The sequence below is a fragment of the Desmodus rotundus genome, chromosome 8, assembly GCF_022682495.2.
Source record: "Desmodus rotundus isolate HL8 chromosome 8, HLdesRot8A.1, whole genome shotgun sequence".
NCBI classification, from domain to species: domain Eukaryota; kingdom Metazoa; phylum Chordata; class Mammalia; order Chiroptera; family Phyllostomidae; genus Desmodus; species Desmodus rotundus.
The window spans coordinates 123,496,138-123,515,236 of record NC_071394.1 but is presented as its reverse complement, the minus strand read 5'-3'; the positions used below and the strand labels follow the sequence as shown (position 1 = coordinate 123,515,236).

Sequence of the window (19,099 nt, the reverse complement as noted above, 5' to 3'; positions counted from 1 at the left end):
AGTGACATCATTCTTTAGTGTCAAAATCCAGGGTGGACTGAGTCAGGGTCCAAGAAGCACAGACAAACCCATTCTGAGTTCACAGTGCTTTCTAGTCTCAGCCCTTTGACCAGCTGGTTTTACAATAAACTGCTTAACCTTTCATTTGTTTCCCCTCCCACCCAGGAAAAATGTGTTTTATTTTATTTTATTTATTTTAAAAGTTTATTGTTGTTCAGTTATCGTTGTCCCTCCTTTTTCTCATTGCTCAACCCTACCCCATCCCCCCACTCCCACAGTCAATTCCCCTCCCCCATTGTCCTTGCCCATGAGTCCTCTATTCATGCTCCTTGGCTTGCCCCTTCCCCTTCTTTCCCCCCTTATCCTCCTCCCCCATCCCCTCTGGGCACTGTCATTTTGTTCTTCTCTTTATTTCCAAATCTCTGGTTTTATTTTGCTCACTTGTTTGTTTTGTTGATTAGGTTCCACTTATAGATGAGATCATACGATATTTGTCTTTCACCACCTGGCTTACCTGACTTACCATAATGCTCTCCAGTTCCATCCATGCTGTTGCAAAGGGTAGGAGTCCCTTCTTTCTTTCTGCTGTGTAATATTCTATTGTGTAAATGTACCACAGTTTTTGATCCACTCATTTACTGATGGGCACTTAGGCTGTTTCCAGCACTTGGCTATTGTAAATAGCACCGCTATGAACATTGGGGTGCATACATACGTTCTTTTGAATTGGTGATTCAGGATTCTTAGGGTATAGTCCCAGCCGTGGGATCACTGGGTCAAAAGGCAGTTCCATTTTTAGTTTTTTGAGGAAATCCTGTACTATTTCCACAGTGGCTGCACCAGTCTGCATTCCCACCAACAGTGTACCAGGGCTCCCTTTTCTCCACATCCTCATCAGCACTTGTTTGTTGATTTGTTAATTAGGGTCATTCTGACTGGTGTGAAGTGGTATGTCACTGTGGTTTTAATTTGCATCTCTCTGATGGCTAGTGATGCTGAGCATTTTTTCATGTGTCTCTGGGCCATCTGAATGTCCTCCTTGGAGAAGTGTCTGTTCAGGTCCTTTGCCCATTTTTTAATTGGATTGCTTATCTTCCTGGTGTGGGGTCATGTGAGTTCTTTATATATTTTGGAGATCAAACCCTTGTCTGAGGCATCACTGGCAACTATGTTTTCCAATACGATGGTTCCCTTGGTTCAGGGAACAGTTGGTGCCCTTTCCATTTTGTTGATGTTTTCTTTAGCCATGCGGAAGCTTTTTAGTTCGATATAGTCCCATTTGTTTCTTCTTTCCTTTATGTCCCTTGCCCTAGGGGACGTATCAGTGAAAATACTTGTTTAGTTTCCTTTTCTGTAAAGTGGGGATGATTAATATCCTTCTCACAGGATTCTTTTGACAACAGCTTACAGTATCATAAGGACTTAAAAAATTGTGTTCTGTAAATGTTGTATGATAATAACTTGTACTTCCTCTATTACTTGGCATTATGTAAACTCTTCACTTAAAAAAAAATCAACTGCTATTTGTTTATGCTCCTCATCATCTGTCTAGATGTTTGTCCTTCTTACTTGGGTTAGCTGTCTGGACAGGGCTGGGCCTGCATCTTTACTCGATACAGTGTACACTATAGTGTAGTGTACAGTGTAGTGTACGGCTGACTCATCATCGGTTGTTTGTCTTCACTGGTGTTTTTGACAGTGATGTTTCTGGTCTGTCGAACTCCCCAAGGTCATCTGTCAATTTTCAGTTATTCAAGGTCATTGAAATGGGTTCTTGAACACTTTCAAGGGAGAAGAGCTTGCCATTCTTTCAACCAACCAACCAACCAACCAACCAACCAACCAACCACATATGCGAAGCAGAAGGATATGTGGGGGAAGTCTCTGGTCCTCAAAACATCACAGTAAAAGACAAGGCACAGACTTGGGGAGGGACCTGTAGACACCTGCCAGGTGATTTTCCTGCTCTTTCAAATGAATGTTCTTTTTCCCCCTCCAGCTTTATTGAGGTACAATTGATAAATAGAATTGCATATATTTAAAGTGTACAACATGATGATTTGATATGTGTATACTTTATGAAATGATTACCACAATTAATACACCTATCACCTTACACAGTTACCATTTTTTTTATGCTAAGGCTGTTTAAAATCTATTCTCTTAGCAAATTTCAAGTGTATAATACAGTATTATTAATGATAGCCACTATGTTGTACATTATATCTCCAGAAGTTATTCATCTTATGTCTTGACTGGCAAGGCTCAGAATCGTCCTGAAAACCAAAAGGTAGCTGGTTTGGTTCCCAGTCAGGGCACATGCCCAGGTGGTGGGCTGGGCTCCCCGGTTGGGGGCCTGTGAGAAGCAACAGATCGATGTTTCTCTCACACACTGATGTTTTTCTCCTTCCCATCCCCCTCCTCTAAAAATAAATAAATAACATCTTTAAAAAAAGTTATTCATCTTATGACTGAAGACTTATACTCCTTGACCATCTCCGTATCTCCCCCAGCCCCTGATAAAGAACATTCAACTCACTATTTTTATGAGTTTGGCTTTTTCTTCCTTTTTTGATTTCACACATAAGTGAGTTCTCACAGTTTTTGTATTTTTCTGTGTGGCTTCTTTCACTTACCATATGTCCTCTAGGTTCATCACATTGTTGCAAATGGCTGAATAATGTTTCATTATATCTATCTATCTATCTACCCATCTATCTACCACATTTTCTTTATTCATTCCTCATCCAACATTTAGTGCATTTTCCCGTTCTTTATTTTGGCTATTGTAAACAACGCTGCAATGAATGTACTAGTATAGATATCTCTTTGAGATGCTGTTTTTATTCTCCTTTGGGTATACGCATATACCCAGAAGTGGGATTACTGGATCATGAAGTTCTGTTTTTAATTTTTTGAGCTATCTCCATAGTGCTTTCCACAGTGGCTGCACCAGTCTGCATTCCCACCAACATTACAAAAGGGTTCTCCTCTCTCCACATCCTCCCCAGCACTTGCTGTTTGTTGATTTATTGATGATAGCTGTTCTGACAGGTGTGAGATGTTATCTGTTGTGGTTTTAATTTGCATTTTTCTGATGATTAGTGACATTGTGCATCTTTTCAAATGTCTATTGGTTGTCTGTATGTTTTCTTTGGAGAAGTGTCTATTGAGGTCCTTTGCCCATTTTTTAATTGGGTTGTTTGTTTTTTTGGTGTTGAGTTTTCTAAGTACTTTATAAATTTTGGATATTAACCCCTTGTCAGATGTATCAGCGAATATGTTCTCTCATTCAATGGGTTGTCAGGGTATTTTGATTTTTATAATTTTTAAAGATATTCATTTATTTATTTTTAGAAAGGGGAGAGAGAAGGAGAGAGGAAGAGAAACATCAGTCTGTGGTTGCCTCTTGCACGCCCCCTACTGGGGACCTGGCATACAACCCAGGTATGTGCCCTGACTGGGAATTAAACCTGCGACCCTTTGGTTTGCAGGCCAGCACTCAACTCACTGAGCCACACCAGCCAGAGCTCTCAGGGTATTTTTAAATGCACAAAATAAAATGCATAGGATTACAAAAGAAAACTATTTACATTAAACTACAATTCTGAAAACATTAAAAAATTGTGATGCAATCCTGTATATTCTTTTAACACATTGAATAGTAAGACCTAGCAGCAGATCTAATAATTATCATCACTGTGAAGAAGGTATGAGAAAAAACATTATTTTGAGGTATCCACCACGACTGTAATGGGATGTGGAAGAATTTACAATTTCATTGTCACCAAACTTTAGGTACTGCTTTTATTATGGTTTAGTTTCTTTTGTTTGCATTTGCCTACAGTCAAACTATAAAACAAGGGATATTTATTTATTTATTTAAATTTTAAAAACTTTTATTGTTGTTCAATTATAGTTGTCCCCATTTCCCCCGATTACTCTCCCCTGCCCTGTCCACCTCTCCACACACATTCAATCCTTCCCCACCCCCCCCGCCCGGCCCACCCCTCTACCCCCCTCCCCCATTGTTTTCCTCATAGGGTCCTTTATGCTTGTTCCTTGACTTGACCCTCCACCTTCTCCCTGGTCATTGTTATCCCCCTCCCCACTCCCCTCTGGTCACTGTCATTTTGTTTTTTGGTTCCATGTCTCTGGTTGTATTTTGCTCATTTGTTTGTTTTGTTCATTAGGGTCCACTTATAGGTGAGATCATATGGTATTTGTCTTTCACCACCTGGATTACTTCACTTAGCATAATGCTCTCCAGTTCCATCCGTGCTGTAGTGAAGGGTAGGAGCTCCTTCTTTCTGCTGCATAGAATTCCATTGTGTAAATGTACCACAGTTCTTTGATCCATTCATTTACTGATGGGCACTTAGGTTGCTTCCAGCACCTGGCTATTGTAAATTGTGCTGCTATGAACATTGGGGTGCATAGGTTTTTTTGGATTGGTATTTTAGAATTCTTAGGGTATAGTCCCAGTAGTGGAATCGCTAAGTCAAAAGGCAGTTCCATCTTTAGTTTTTTGAGGAAATTCCATACTGTTTTCCACAGTGGCTGCACCAGTCTGCATTCCCACCAACAGTGCACTAGGGTTCCCTTTTCTCCGCATCCTGGCCAGCACTTGTTGTAAAACAAGGTATATTTAATGAAGCCTACCTTCCCTGTCTTTTCCCTGTATTCTCTTTCTCCTTATAAGCAACTATTTGTCTTAGTTTCTGGTTTCCTTTCCATTGTATCTGTCAGAAACCATAAGCAAATGCATATTCATGTCTCCTTCTTCCTGTCAAAATAGCATACAGCTAACACTGTTCTCACCTGGCTCTTTTCCACCGAACAGCGTTTCCCGGCCTTCAGCTCCATAGTGTTAGACAGTGAACCTCCTCATTTCTTACCGTAGCTGCCTGGTAACCATGAAAAAGAGAATGGGGTGCTCCTACAAAGTAATGCTCACAGAATAAGAGAGAGCAGAAGTCAAAGTATGGTATCAGAAATAAAAAAAAGCTCTTTAAGAAGAATCATAAGATAAAGTTGAGGAAATCTCAACTTCAGGAGAGAAATGATTTGAAAATTAGGGGACTCTATCGCGGGGATAATCCTGGAAGGTCAATATTGGCATAAGAGGATTTCCAAAGAGATAAAAAAGGAAAAATTGGGGAGAAAAAATAACCAACAACGTATTTCAAGATCATTTCCCAGAACTAAAGAGCTTGAGTGCTGAGACTGAGAGAGCCCATCCAAACAGTGGGATGGTGCACGGGCCCACACTGAAGCACATCACTGCGTATTTTTGAAACATTTGGGGAGAAAAAGAAGCTATTTCAGGCTTCCGGAAATTAAAAAAAAAACACAAAGCCCCCCAGAGAAGTCACATATAAGGGGTAATTGGATGTTTGCAGAATTTTCAATAGCACTACTGGGAACTAGTGGTCACTGGAGTACTAGCTTCAAAATCCTGAAGCAAAATTATTTCCAACCTAGAATTTTATACCCAAGCAAACTATATGGAGGGTGAAGGTTTTCAGACCAGCACAACCTAAATTTTCTTTTTTTTACCTGATGATGCATGAAACTGGGGCGGGGGACCCAACAACAGGAAGTAGCAGTGTTATTTATAGACACTAACATAACCATCAACTAACTGATCAGTTAACAGAGATAAAAGTTGCCTCTGGGGAGGAAGTCGGGTGTGAGGGGCAACTGCTCCTTTAACTGTAAGAATATATCATTTTGACAAAAATATCAGAAAGTAAAGAAACAGTTTTTGAAAAGAAAGACGTGATTGTTTCGAGCACCGCTTTGAGCTGATGTGACTGCTGGGAGGACTATGGTGAAAGTTACTGAGGAAGTATGACAAAAAGTTTCTGAGATGCTTAGGGATGAAGCTGGCTAGGCCTTCTGGAAGCAGACTCCCCGGTTGGCCGAAAAGAAGAGACACACTAGCAGAGGTGGCATGGGCCTTCCCTAAATACAGAACTGGGAGATGTCGGGAAAACATTGGAGAAAAGACAGGCAAAGTCTCCCAATAGGGCAAAGATCGATGATGTCTGGGAAATAGCAAGTAACTCCTACTATTTGAAGACTGGGAGAGTTTCCCCAACTTTGCATCATGTTATAATCACCCGAAGAGCTTTTACAAAGGCCCCTGTTGTTCCCCATGCCCACGTCATACTCCATATGAATTCAATCAGACCATCTGCGAGTAATGAGCCAGGTATCAGTAACTTTATAAGGCTCTCAGACCGTTCCAGTGTTCGGCCGAGTTTGGGACCCAGTGGAATACAGGGTTTGTGCCCAGAGGCTAAGACTGGAAGGGGAGGATGAAACTGTCACATGTCAGAAATGCCCAGCTACCTGCTCTGGTCTTTAGGTGGCAATGGGATGCTCCGGAAGGCGTTTGAACTACAAGTGATGCACAGCGATGTTGGGGCAAGTTTAATGCACAGAAGAAACTGGAGGTGAGGCTCCAGAGGCGCGGAGTGCGTGGCTAGATGGAGAGGCTAGTTCTCCACTCAGAGCCAGCAGCGCAGGCGAGCACTCGACTCCGTGCATTGTGTTCGCTGTCCCCACACCCTCATTTCCCAGGAAACAGAGCTGTTTCTCAAGCCCTGTGGGGTCCTCCTTCGTTGGGGCCACACGGGCCCTGGCGTTGTGGTTCCTGTGAAGGAAGCGAGAGCCACCAGGAGGTAGTGTGGACTAGCACCTTGCCTTGTTGCCTGCTGTGGCCAGGCCCTGGTGGGCTGGGGGAGGTGGGGGGAGGATTCCTGGGGAAACTGAGGACCCAACAGGGGCAGTGAGTGAGAGACTGGGCCGCTTGCAGCGCCAGATCCATGCCGAAATGGCAGCCTGAGGTTGGCCTGACCATCCGCCCACTCAGTACCCACGCTGCCCTTCCAGGGGGTTCCTTGCAGCTTCCTGCCTCTCCCGTGGGCGCCACGAACACCACTGTCAGCGTCAAGAAGGCCGAGGCCTCGCTGGCCTCTTCACCTGAATCCTCAGCTTCCCAAGAATGGAGGGTTGAGCTCAGAGTCACTCGGTATCCAACGAAGCGTGGACTGGAAGCAACAGGAAATGGGAGCGAAAGGGCCGGGCTTGGCGACCCACAGTTTCTTTGTAGGAGGGGCTGATGGAAAGCCGGGTGAGTCCAGGCCCATGCGTTCACCGTGGCCTCTGTTTCCAAGGCCATCGCGGCGGCCTGGCCAAGGCGAACAGAGTTCCCCGAGGACAACGTGTCGGTGGGATGTGTGTGTGCTCAGTCCCCGTGGTGGCCGGCCCGAGGTAACCCGATTTTCAAAGGCAACCGACAGCCACTCCACGGCAGCCCTCACCCAGGCTCCAGGAGAGACGTCGAAACGCCTCTTCTGAACACACTGGCAAACACCCCCTCCCACCCAGAGGCGACGTGCACGTGACAGTCTTCGGGCTCTTGCAACTACGTGGAAACTTGGAATAGGTCTGCGGCTGCACACAGCTGGCCGCCGGGGTCCCCGCGCCCCCGCCCTGCTCATCACGGCTCGGGCGCCGCGCCACCGGGAGCAGGGGCCCCGCGCGGCCGCTGCACCGCGCCGCGGCTTTCGGGCTTCCACACCGCCCGCCGTGCCCTGCCCGCCGGGGAGCGGCTCCCGAGGCGGCTACGGCCCCGGTGCGGGCTCTCAGGCCCCAGCCATGTGGGACCCGCGGGCAATTAGGTGCGTAAGCGGCGCGGGAAGAGCTGGGGAGCCGCCGGCCTTCCGGGCCCCGCGCCTCTTCCAGGCGGGAAGCGGCGGTGCGCTGGGGCTGGGGACCCCCAAGGCGGAGGCGGAGCAGGCCATCCCCTTGTGCCCCGTGCTCCTCCAGGTGCAGACCCGGGCCTGTCGCGCGCGGGGTCGGACGGGGGGCGGCTTTGGCCTTCCGGGCCCCAGGGGACTAGGGCGCGCGCTGCGACAGGACTGCGGCGGCGCGCGGCCTGCCTTGTCTCCCACCAGGGGTCTGAACCTGCGGCTCCTGAGCGCCCCTCCCACCTCCTGGGGGGTCCCTCGGGGCACCAGCACATTCCGATGGGAAGACCTGCGGACGCGCCCCCGGGCACGCACGCGGGCTGGCCGGCGCCCCGGAGCGGGGCGGGATTTGCGGGGAACTTAGAGAGTGACCACTTCCCGGCAGGGAGAGGATCACGCTTCCAGCCCCAGGAAGGCCTCTTGCCCAGCCTTCCCGATCGTGAGCAGGGCTTGCCTGAAAGGGGCTGCACCGCCCACGGTCCTCAGCGAAACGAGTATAGGGCAGGAATGCAGCAGGGGCCCAAGGCCGAGAAGGGGAGTCCCCAGAAGCCCAGGCTTCTGCTTTCGGTCATTTTCAAACCGAGGCTCGGAGCCTGGAGCCTGGGGGTGCATTGAAGGGAAGCCCTGAGCATTTGCAACGCCGTTGAAGTAGCGCCTATCTTTCCGCGTGCAGGGCGGGCCGGCCCGCTTCCCGGTTGGGGTTGTTTCTGGGTGGCCGCCAGCTTTGGTGCTGCTGTGAAAATTCTTTGGGAAATGGGCAATTTGAATAATAAAGAAAATAATTTTTAAAAGAGGAGACAGAAAGGGGACCCCGAGGTGTCCAGTCCCCAGCCCAGTTGCTATTAGCTCAACCAATACTTAGCTGGAAGAAATATCAGGGAGCAAAGGGCTTGCACGCCCAGCACCCTGGTTCTCCCCCTGCGGAGCCTCCCCGGTGGCAGGCACCCTTCTTAGGCAAGATTGTTACACAGATGGCTTGGTCTTTTGTTGAGCATCCTGTTTTGAACCTGATAGGAAGTTCTACCACCTTGAAGGGGAGTGAGAAGTTTGTTCCAAGTGTTTGCCCGTCAGCCCTGTTTTGTGGAATTGAAGGATGGGTGCTTGGGTTCTCAGTCCCGTTTGCTGGCCTTTGCATCCTCCCGAGGGGGTGGAGGTGGGATTGGGGTGTGTGCCATTCGCCGTGGAGTCTGATCCCACTCCTTCAGGCATATGGGTTTCTCAGTCTCCTTTTGACCGAAACCAGCAAGAGAGACCACATCCACCCACATACATACATAAGTATAAAACTCAACAAGAGCTTCACAGTATGCTTATTCTCTCCTCAGGGTGAGGCACAATAACATTTTCTATATCATTATTTTTTTTTAAAGCTAGTCATAATCCATTAACTTGAGGCCTCCAGGGGTATCCAACCTTTTGGCGTCTCTGGGCCACCCTGGAAGAAGAAGAGTTGTCTTGGGCTCACATTAAATACAGAAACACGAACAAAAACTGATGACCAAAAAAAAATTTTTTTTTCAGTAAATCTACGATTTTGTGTTGGGCTGCATTCAGAGCCATCCTGGGCTGCGGGTTGGACCCACCTGGAACCGCTTTAGGTGGCAGTTACAAGCTCTCCTTGGGACATCTCCAGGCAGGCTGAGGGGCCCATCAGCCTTTCTCTGGGAAGGAACTTTGGGAGGGAGGAGATGGTGTTGGACAGATGGAGGCTGATACTCATACTTGAGTAAGGAAATTCCTGCCTGAGTACTGAGAGTACCACAGGACATGGCTGTGTGGTTCATACCCGCAGCGTGTGCAAAGGTAGGCTACAGGATGCTTCTGGTTACTCTGCTCGTCTGCCCACACCGTCCTGGCTGCTGGCCATGGGTGCTCGTGGTTGGGGGTGGGGCGAGAAGGGGAGAATAATGGCTCCTTGCCATTGTACCTTCCTTTTTTGTTATTTTTGAAGAAGAAGAAGAAGAAGAAGAAGAAGAAGAAGGAGAGAAGGAGAGTGCTGCAAGGCTGCCACAAACTCTGGATTTATAAATTGGAAAGGGGATTCTTTAAGTCTCTGCTCAGAATTTCACACCTGCTGTGTCATGGGCGGGCCATGAGCATTTTACAGGTGACGGAACTGAGGCCCATCGCCTGTTAGTCACTAGCGGTGGATCTGGGATTAGATACCCATTCTCTTGACTTCCCAGCCGGTGGCTCTCAGGGACCAAATAGAGACTTAGCCCTTGTGAGATTCTTCAACTTCTCTTTGCTGATTCGTTCTGTTTTCCTGTGGCTGATACCAAAGGGCCATCACTGTGGTATATTCCCTCTTACTCTCCTCTTTGTTTCTTGGGATGAAGTTTCTTTTAGCAGCATAAAGCCTTCAAGCCCCACGTTTGGGTGGGGACGATAAAGAACCCCAGGATGTTTTGAAGAAGTGAAGTGGAGGTTGGGGTGTGGGCCTCCGGCCATTGTCACGTAGGAGCGTGGCATTGTTTTAATTGACCTTGAAGAATAAGCTGTCCACTGCCCTTTCAGAGGGGGAAGTGGAGCTGAGAGGTCAGTGCCTTGCCTTCGGCTTCCCAGTCAGTGACGCACTGACTGTAGACTTGGGGCTTTTGTAACAAGCTTCCTTAGTGTGTAGCCTGAGGTTCTTCAGGTCAAAAAATCCTTGCTCTAAGAAATGAAAGAGAAATTTGAGGGTTGGAGGGGAAGTTGTCTCTGTAGCAAAAACGACACTTTAAGTTACAGCAGAGATGGATGGTGGGGACAGTGGCGGTGGCAGGGAGAACATTCAGGTTTAAAAATTTTTTCAAAAAGTCTTAAACCGGGTAAACAGGCATCTCTGGAACCCCCAAATGTCACAGTGCCTAAGCCAAGAGCAGCGAGGTCGTCCGTTCCGCCTGGTCAGACATTTTTCTTGGTCTAAATTCCTCAACTAAGCATCGCTTCACATCCTTGTTTTTAAGCAGTGCCTGGTTTCCTTGTTCTTGTGGGAACTCTGGAAGCGTGAATCAGCCTTACCTAGGACGCCTTGACCCAGTCTACCCGACTGACTCCCTCTTTTGCCCTGGGCTGCGGTGTCCGTCCCCACCTGTGCTCACTGTGGCCTGTGTGCCTGAGTGCCTGGGAGCCCGGTGGGCTGGGGGGGCCCTCTGTGGCTACCAGAGGCGCGCCATGTGTAGGGCTACCTGTCTCTGTGTTTGAAGTTCCGAAGGCATTTAGATCGAGATGTTTTTCATTTTTTAAAGTACCGGATCCCCCTGTGATGGGGGCGGGGTCTGGAATGGGGCCAGATTGCTCTTCCTAGAAAATGGTGATGACCTTTTGGAGGCATAGGGGTGGAAAATTTCCCCCTTCTTCTCTGCCAGGTTCTTTGGCTGTGGTAATAGTGAAGCTGGTGGAAGACAGATTAACAGAAGAATAATAAATTTAATTTTGTGGGGGGGAGGCCCATAAAAATATGAGACTCAAAGAAGTGAGCAGAGCAAGAAGCTTTCGTACTTGTAGACAAAGAAACAATGCGTTTGTGGAAAAGTGACAAGCCCGAGGGGTGTGAGTGGGGGGCAGTAAATCAGGGAGGAAGTAACAGGGTTTGTTTATCCAGCCTGGTCTGCCCTCCACTCCCTGTCTGTGGCGGGAAGAATGTCTTCTACCTCCTGGTACAGGGAGAGCTCCTTTCGCATGGGAGAGTTCTCTCACAAAGGAGGGTCCGAGCGTCCTTTCCCTGGCTGTTTCTCAATACCTTTAACTCCAAATAATCAATATGCCAAAGAGAGGTATTCTGCTCCGCATCAGAGGAAGCCAGGCCATTTTGGAGGAAACTGAACAACTCGGAGAATGGAGAGGACCCCAGTGCTATACTGGGCAGTTTGATTCACTGCGACAAGGATACCTGGGTCAGAGCCTTGAACTGGGATGAGCTTCCTGTCCAGCTGTGGCCTGCAGGGCACTCTTCTTATGTCACCTGTGGGCCCGCTCAAACTCTGCCCGGAGGCTCAAAATTTGGTGACTTCCAGGGCTCACTCAAATCTGAACTCACTAGCCAGGTACTAAGGTTCTGTCTAATATGCCTTTTCTTCTCCCCTCAGTGTCTGGCCCCTTGTCACCTCTTTTCACTTTTTGTTTTTCAGGGCAGTGTCACTTTTCACAAAAGTCAGGGCCCAGTCCTATGGTGGATGTCAACATATAAGCCATAGGCATTGCTAACGGTGGCCAAACAGAGTGAATGCCAGGCAGGCCTGTGCGAAAGGGGTTACTGGAGATGCAGACAGGCACTCCAAGAGCGTTCCCAGCCCCTAAAGCCTTCCGGAGGGAGGTCTGGGAGGTCAGTTTTGGGCTGTGTCTAGACTGAGGAAGAGAACTTCGAGCAGACAGATTGAGGGGTGCCAGGAGGGAGAGATAGGCACTCCTGGTAAAAGGAGCAGCTTCTATTTAAGAATAATGATGAGCAAAAGGGCTTTACTTTAAACATCAAAATGATAATAATAATGATGATGATGATGTAATAATAGTTGTAGTAGTTGATCCTGTGCCAGGCTCTATGTTAGGTGGGTTTCATATATTATCTTAATTAATTCTGACAGAAATATTATGAGTAGTCCCCTGCCCTAGAATTTAAACGTCACGAGTGTTTTGGGCTGGTCTCGCTTGCTCACGTGTTCCAAGCCCCCAGCAGAGTGCTTGGCACTCGGTACTTGTTGACTGACTGAAGAAACGGGAGTCCGGTCATGTAGGGGATACTGTCTGTTTTCCAGTAAGGAAACCGAGGCCTGGAGTTGAGTGAATTAGGTACCTGACCCCAGGCCCGGAAGAAGTACAGTGAGGCTTGATCCCAGGCTTCTAGATTTTCTCTTCTATGGGGGGGGGGACACATTCATATCCTGTCCTCCTCCTGGCACCAGGCCCGGCCCTGCTGCGTTGCTGTGCAGAGGCACGTGAGAGGGAGGCGGCCAGATGCATTTGGGGCCACGGGGTGACAACACTGTGGGGCACACAGGGCTGGAGAATGCTGGAGAGGTAAGTGGAGGCTGTGTGTGTACGTAGGACTTAGAATGGGAATCTGAGCTATTGGACTTTATTCTACAGGGAGTTCGGAGCCATGAAAAGTGGTGTGTGTGTGTGTGTGTGTTTAACAGTTCTGAGTTTTATTTAGAAGGCTGGGAGTGATCAGATCTTTCCATCTGGCCACTTTTTTCAAGGCCAAGTTCAAGGCCCTGTGTTTCAGGAAACTTGTTAGCTAGTGTTAGACCTGGGTCTAGAACTAGCACTACTGAGGGGCTGCCCTTCAGGGGTCCCTGTCTGGGGGAGACTTTTTTAATGAGGATTTCCAGGGCATCTCTGAACCCCTCCCTGCTCTTCCCCATGTCACAGTGGATGGTGTTTTAGCCTCTTTGCTGGGCTTGTCTTGCCCTCCATTCAGGGAGGGAGAAGTAGCTTATTCTGGTCTGGAAGTTGGAAGGTGGAATGGAGGCCAACCAGCCTCCATTAAATATGTGATATTTAAAATATCACAGAGGGGGTTGGGGAGGGATCTGGAAGAGAGGATGATGGGGCTGCTGCTGTTCAACTCAAGTTCCCCGGTGCCTGGGAAAGCACAGGCCTTGTGCTCTCTGGGGCTGCTCCAAACTTTGCAAACTTTGTAATCATCTATAGCTCCCAGGTGCTTTGGGGGCGAGTGGAGAATATGACAGGAATGTGGTGCTTGCTGGGCAGCCTGGATTTAGCTCAGATGCTGAGTCAAGATTTATGAGCAACCTGTGCCGGCTGATCCTAACTTCCTCATTTGTCTTGAGGCAGACAGTGGAATGCTCACTTTTGGGGCTTTCTCTGGGTTTGCTGTTGCCGGGATTTGATTTTAATTTTATAGGCCATCCTTCCCATTTTCTCCAGTTGCCCTCACCCTTTGTTCAACGCATCCCTCCTAGGGCTTGTGAACACTGATTTGGGTACAGATTTGGATTTGTGTCTTGCTTGGAGATGTCCCTGCACCTTGATTAAACCTGTTTTCTGACCTGGGAAATTCAGATAACAATTATACATCTCTCACTGGCATTTTAGGGACATTCAATGAGAAAATACCCAAGAAGAGCTTAGTATATGGAACATAGTAAGTGCTTAATAAAATGTACTTGTTATTAGGCAGCTGCCTCGGACTACTGACATTCAGATGGCAGAATAGAAAAATGCCAGTCTGTGGCACACACTGAGGAGAAATTGTGACTGTCACCAGCCACCAACTGGGAGGAGCCCTCCCTATGACCCTTCTCTTTGGAGGTCAAGTGATCGAGACTTCACTGCAGAATCAGGGGTTGACATTGATCTTTCTTTGCCCTTTCGTGGTATTTCTTGAGCATCTTCCAGGGACCTGGTGAGGTTTTAGGGACTTGGACCTGCCTTTCAAAGTCCAAACCATCTGCACACCGTCCAGTCTAAAAGGTGCTGTAAGATTCTTAGCTCATCCTTCCTTGAGAATGGCTTTCTTTAGTCCCAGTTTACATTTTCCTCCTTTTTGGGGGGAGTTAAAATATTCCTTCTTTTGTGAAATTACGGGGAGAGAAGATGGTACACTTTCTTAAAAATGTTCTTATGTGGCAAAATAAGGAGTGAGCAACCCTGTTTAGGTTCCTTTTCATTTCTTTTCTGTGTGTGCAAATGTTACTGCTTGCCAGCTCCAAACTGATCTACAGGGTTATTCTTTGCTCTGAGCATTTCTGCATCTCTGGGAGGATATATAATTTCACACGGGAATATGTGGCACTATTTGCTGACCATTGAGTTTTCAACAGGTGCTTATGAATGTGTAAACATCTCTCCGTTGTTTTCGCAGAGTAGCCAGCCGCTATGGCAGTTTTATTTTGGTTGGATCCATCTCGTGGTTTCTGGTTTGTACTTTGTGTGGTTGGCTTTCATTAAATTTGTGTCCTCCAAGGGAACAGCTGACAGTTCAACAATTCTTGGCTTTCCAGGAGATGGTGAGAAACCCAAAACCACCAGTGAAATTAACTGCCACCCCCCTAAACATTTCTTCCTTTCCAGTTCCTCCAGCTTAATCGTTTGCCTCTGATAAGTAAAGAGCCAGGAAATCATTTATTCATGCAACAGCGCTGAGCCCTCCAGTTGCAGAAATAACAAAACTTAGTGAGACTTAGTTTCTGTCTTAGGAGCTCAGTCTAATGGGAAAAGAAAAACAAAGGTCTAGCATGGAGCTTTGGAGACCTAGCAGATGATGGGGGCAGGAGAGCCCTGATAGAGACCTTGTTTAATGTGAAGTGATAGGAGGAGATGAAATAGGCATGCCACTAGGGAATGAAAGAGAAGAGCTACTTAAGCAAAAAAGAGGAAAGTTCTGGAAGACTGCTGATGTCTTTGGTATTTAAGGAAATGGCAAGGGAGCAGCTTGGCCTCAGAGGCAGTGGTACCCCGCTTTCTGCCTCACCTGTCTCTGGGTATTGGAGTCTCTCGTGCCAAAGTGGCTTTTCTGCAGGGTAGGGGCAAGGCCACTCCATCTGGAGCCTCCAACCTCAGCTGCCTCCACGGGAGGAACTCCTCCAGAAGTGCCAGTTCAAACACTCCTGCAGGGGCTCGAGCTTTCAGGTCTGACGCTTAGATTGTACTCAAGGGCCTGCCTCTGTGCACCTTGGCTCTCCCCTGAGCAGGTCTGTGTGTTGAGCTGAGCAGCCATCCCAGTGGATGATTACCATGGTAAGAGTCCTCTAGCTGCAAAGGGTATTCTAGGGCCTGTGAGCAGGTGCTGGGCCCTTCTTCCCAAAGGAACAATCACAGAGAAAGACTTGGGGCCATTTTCAGACATGCTAGCCCTGACCCCTCCTGCCCTTCCTCCAAGGCCTTGAATCTCACAGATTCTCTTAGCTACAGCTGCTTAACTGACTGGTGATTTCAGGAAAGCCCTATGAAAACAGGCAAATACTAGGGCTGTTTTTAGCAAATATTTTCTCTTTGCTGAGTCAACAAAGCAAAGGTTCTGTCCAAGTTGCAGGGTTTACACTCAAATTACATGCAGGGACCACCACAGCCAAAACCAGTGCCCTGAGTCACTGCGGACCAGGGGCGAGACCTGGGTTCTGGTCCTGGCTTTCCTGTCCATCCCCGGGAGGTGTGGAGCAGGGCGCCACAGTGGGGGCCTGGAGATAAGCTGGGGTCTCATCTCCTGTGCTCACTCACCACTGTGTTAGGCCCTTGAATCTCTGAGCTTTGGGTTCCTTGCTCCAGGATTTTAGTCCAAGCATCTCACTTTGTTAAATCCTTTCTATTTGTATGATTCTGTGAACATATTCAGAGAGGGTTGCTGGGTGATCTCCCGCTTCCCAGATCTACTTCCCAATGATTACCACTCCTGTTAGTTTCGTAAGTGTCCCTCCAAAAATTCTCCTCATAGATCAAATGTATACACACACACACACAGCTATGTCCTTCAGTTCTTCGAGTTGCACGACAAATTGTCCGTCAACTTGCTTAATTCACCTTAATTGCATATTTTTACATTTCTTCCTCTTTATCTAGATCTGCCTTATAGTTTTTAACAACTGTATGGTGTTCTGTACCAAGCTATACCATTTAAAAAAATATATAAAACCCAGCTGTTGGGCTTTTGGATTTCTGTTGGTTTTGCTTCTACAAAGAACGAGGCAGTGAGTGTCCTCAGTGCTTGAATGAAATAGGTTTGTAGAAGAAATTCCCAGTGCATCTAACATTGCTATAGGTAGACGCTTCACCACCTAGTCTTGCCATCGGCAGCAGCCCGTGGCAGTGGCCCTCCATCCGTAATGTCGCTGATTTAGGGTGTTATGACACTATTGTCAGGGCTTTTTGATGTATAGAAGTTTTACATTTTTCATGGATTTGTGACTATCACTGTATGGTTTCTGCTTTTGTTATCATTAGAACGGCTTTCTGGAATGTGAAGCTGGCATGACATTTCTTTGTGGTATTAAAACTTTTGAATTTATGTGATTCAAGAATCAAAAACTAGAAAAGGTGGGAGTAGGCTCTCCTACTCAGCCCTCCACCCCATTCCCCAATAAGGGTAATTACTTTATTTCTGGTGGATCCTTCTAGAATTTCTTTATGCATATATAAGCAAATACGAATATACATTCTTGTTCAGCCCTTCCCTCTTTTTTTTTTTTTTAATTTTGCAAAAAAGGGAGAAGAGTGTACACGCTGTTCTGCATTTGCTTTTTAAAAATATATTTTGGAGACTTTCCCAAATCAGTACATAGAAAGCACGCCCCTTCCTTCCTTCCTTCCTTCCTTCCTTCCTTCCTTCCTTCCTTTTTTTCCTTCCTTCCTTCTTTCCTCCTTTCCACACTTGTGTAATGCTCTGTATGGGGCCTGTGTTTTAATTTATTAAACCAGTCCCCTGTTGCTGGCCATTAAAGGCTGGCCCCAGTCTTTTATTATTATAACGAGTTTGACAGTGAATAATCTTGTACGTCTGCCATTTCCTATGTGTGCAATCAGTCTGTAATATTGATCCCCAGAAGCCGAATTACTGGGCCAAAGGCCATATGTACATGTCACTTATTAGATATTAACCAGATTTTCTCCCAGAACAGTTGAAGGTGATCTAAAATGTCTACCTATATATTTTCTTTGGCTTTTATGGTTTCTTTGTCCCAATGCCTTTTTTGTTAAAGAAAATTAGATACTAGCGTGTGATAAAAGGCACAAATTTTAAGTATACTGTTCAATGAGCTTTAACAAATTCATACTCCTGTATGACCACCTCCTCCCTGTCAGAATATTGAACATTTTCATCCTCCAGAAAGTGCTTTTGCGTCACCCCTTTGTAGTCAGTACCCCTCCCTCCCTTTGGTTCCTTACGTTTGTCAGTCCTAGAACTTGACCTAAGTGGAATCCCAAGTATGTGCTCTTTTGCGTGTGGCTCCTTTGGCTCCGCATCACGTGTTTTGAATATTCTTTATGTTGCTGTTTATGTCATCAGCTTGTTCCTTTTTACTGCTATGGGTTTTTACAGTAATTTTATTTTTCAATTACAGTTGACATTCACTATTTTATATTAGTTTCAGGTGTATAGTATAGCGGTTAGACGATTTATGCTGTGGTTTTTTTTCTTTTTACACTAACATTTTTTCATTCATTTAGAACGGACTTTGGTATATGATGTGTATTAGTTTTCTATTGTTGCCAGAAGAGATGATCACCAACTTAGTGGCTTATGACAACCAAGTTACGCAATTATCTCACAGTCTGTGGGTCAGAAGTCTGGGTTAGCTTGGCGGGTGTCACAAGGCTGAAATCAAGCTGGGCCCTAATAGAACCCTTTCCTGGGCTCATTCCCGGGGTTGGCAGGACCCAGTTCCCTGCAGCTGTAGGGCTGAGGTTCCTGTTTCCTTACCTACTGTCACCCAGGAGCCTCTCAGTTTCCAAGGCCACTGCCTTCCTTATCACATTGGCCCCTCCATCCTCCAGACCTGCAGTAATGGGTGTCTTTTCCATGCTTCCCATCCCCTGCCGCGTCTCCCCTGCCTTCCTCTTCCCCGGGGTCTCTCCGACTCTAGTTAGAGGAAGTTTTCTGCTTTAAAGGGTTCATGTGACTGGATTGGGCTCACCAGGCCATCCAGGTAACATCCGCATCTTAACGTCTGTAATCTTAATGACATCTACCAAGTCCCTTTTGCCATGCAGTGCAATGCTTTTGCTGGTTGTGGGGGTTGGGGTGTGGGCTTTTTGTGGGGAGGTGTCCATTATTGGTCTACCGCATGGTATGAAGGAGAAATTTAAATTCTCTTCCGTCTGGCCGGTTGTAGCAACTGATTCGGTCTTTTCCTATCAGTTTAAATGACCACCTTTATCACGGGTGAAATTCTTGCATAGTGCACATTATTTCCACTATTCCGCGTGCTCCATCGGTTTCCTTCCTCTCAGTTCAGCGTCACGCTTAGAAGTTAGATGAGTTTGAGAATGCACTTTAAAATGGCACAGAAGTTTTCCTCTTAATACTTCTCTTTTTGTTAAAAGTATGTCGGCTCTCCTGGCCTGTTTTTTCTTTGCGATGAGGTTGAGAATTAGTAATTTCAACATCCTGTTTTTTAACTGAAGTTTTGTTGAAAATATACATTAATTCATTAATATGGCGAGGATTTGACATTTTATAATAGTAATTTGCTCAAACAGAAACATGTTGGGTATTTTTAAAAGTCAAGACTGTTTTTTGAGTAAAGTTTTTTCTTTCTTTTTTAATCCCTGTAAGTCTTGCAGTTTTACGAGTGGTAGTGGATATTCTAGCAGGAGCTTTAAAAAAAGAAGCTTCTATGAGAAGTTTAGATATGTTTGTTCCCTCAGCTCGAACAGATACAGGTTATTTCATTCCTGTG

The 19,099-nt window shown here is 46.7% G+C and overlaps 1 protein-coding gene across 1 annotated transcript in view; it reads left to right on the top strand.

Annotated features, from left to right (window-relative positions):
• Window positions 1-7,221: 7,221 nt before the first annotated feature.
• Window positions 7,222-19,099, top strand: part of TRANK1 (tetratricopeptide repeat and ankyrin repeat containing 1) — a 94,203-nt gene continuing 82,325 nt past the window's right edge. Inside the window, exon 1 of the mRNA XM_053929721.2 lies at window positions 7,222-7,691. Coding sequence (XP_053785696.1) covers window positions 7,669-7,691 — 23 coding nt within the window. The 5' untranslated portion in view covers window positions 7,222-7,668. The remainder of the gene's footprint in view (window positions 7,692-19,099) is intronic.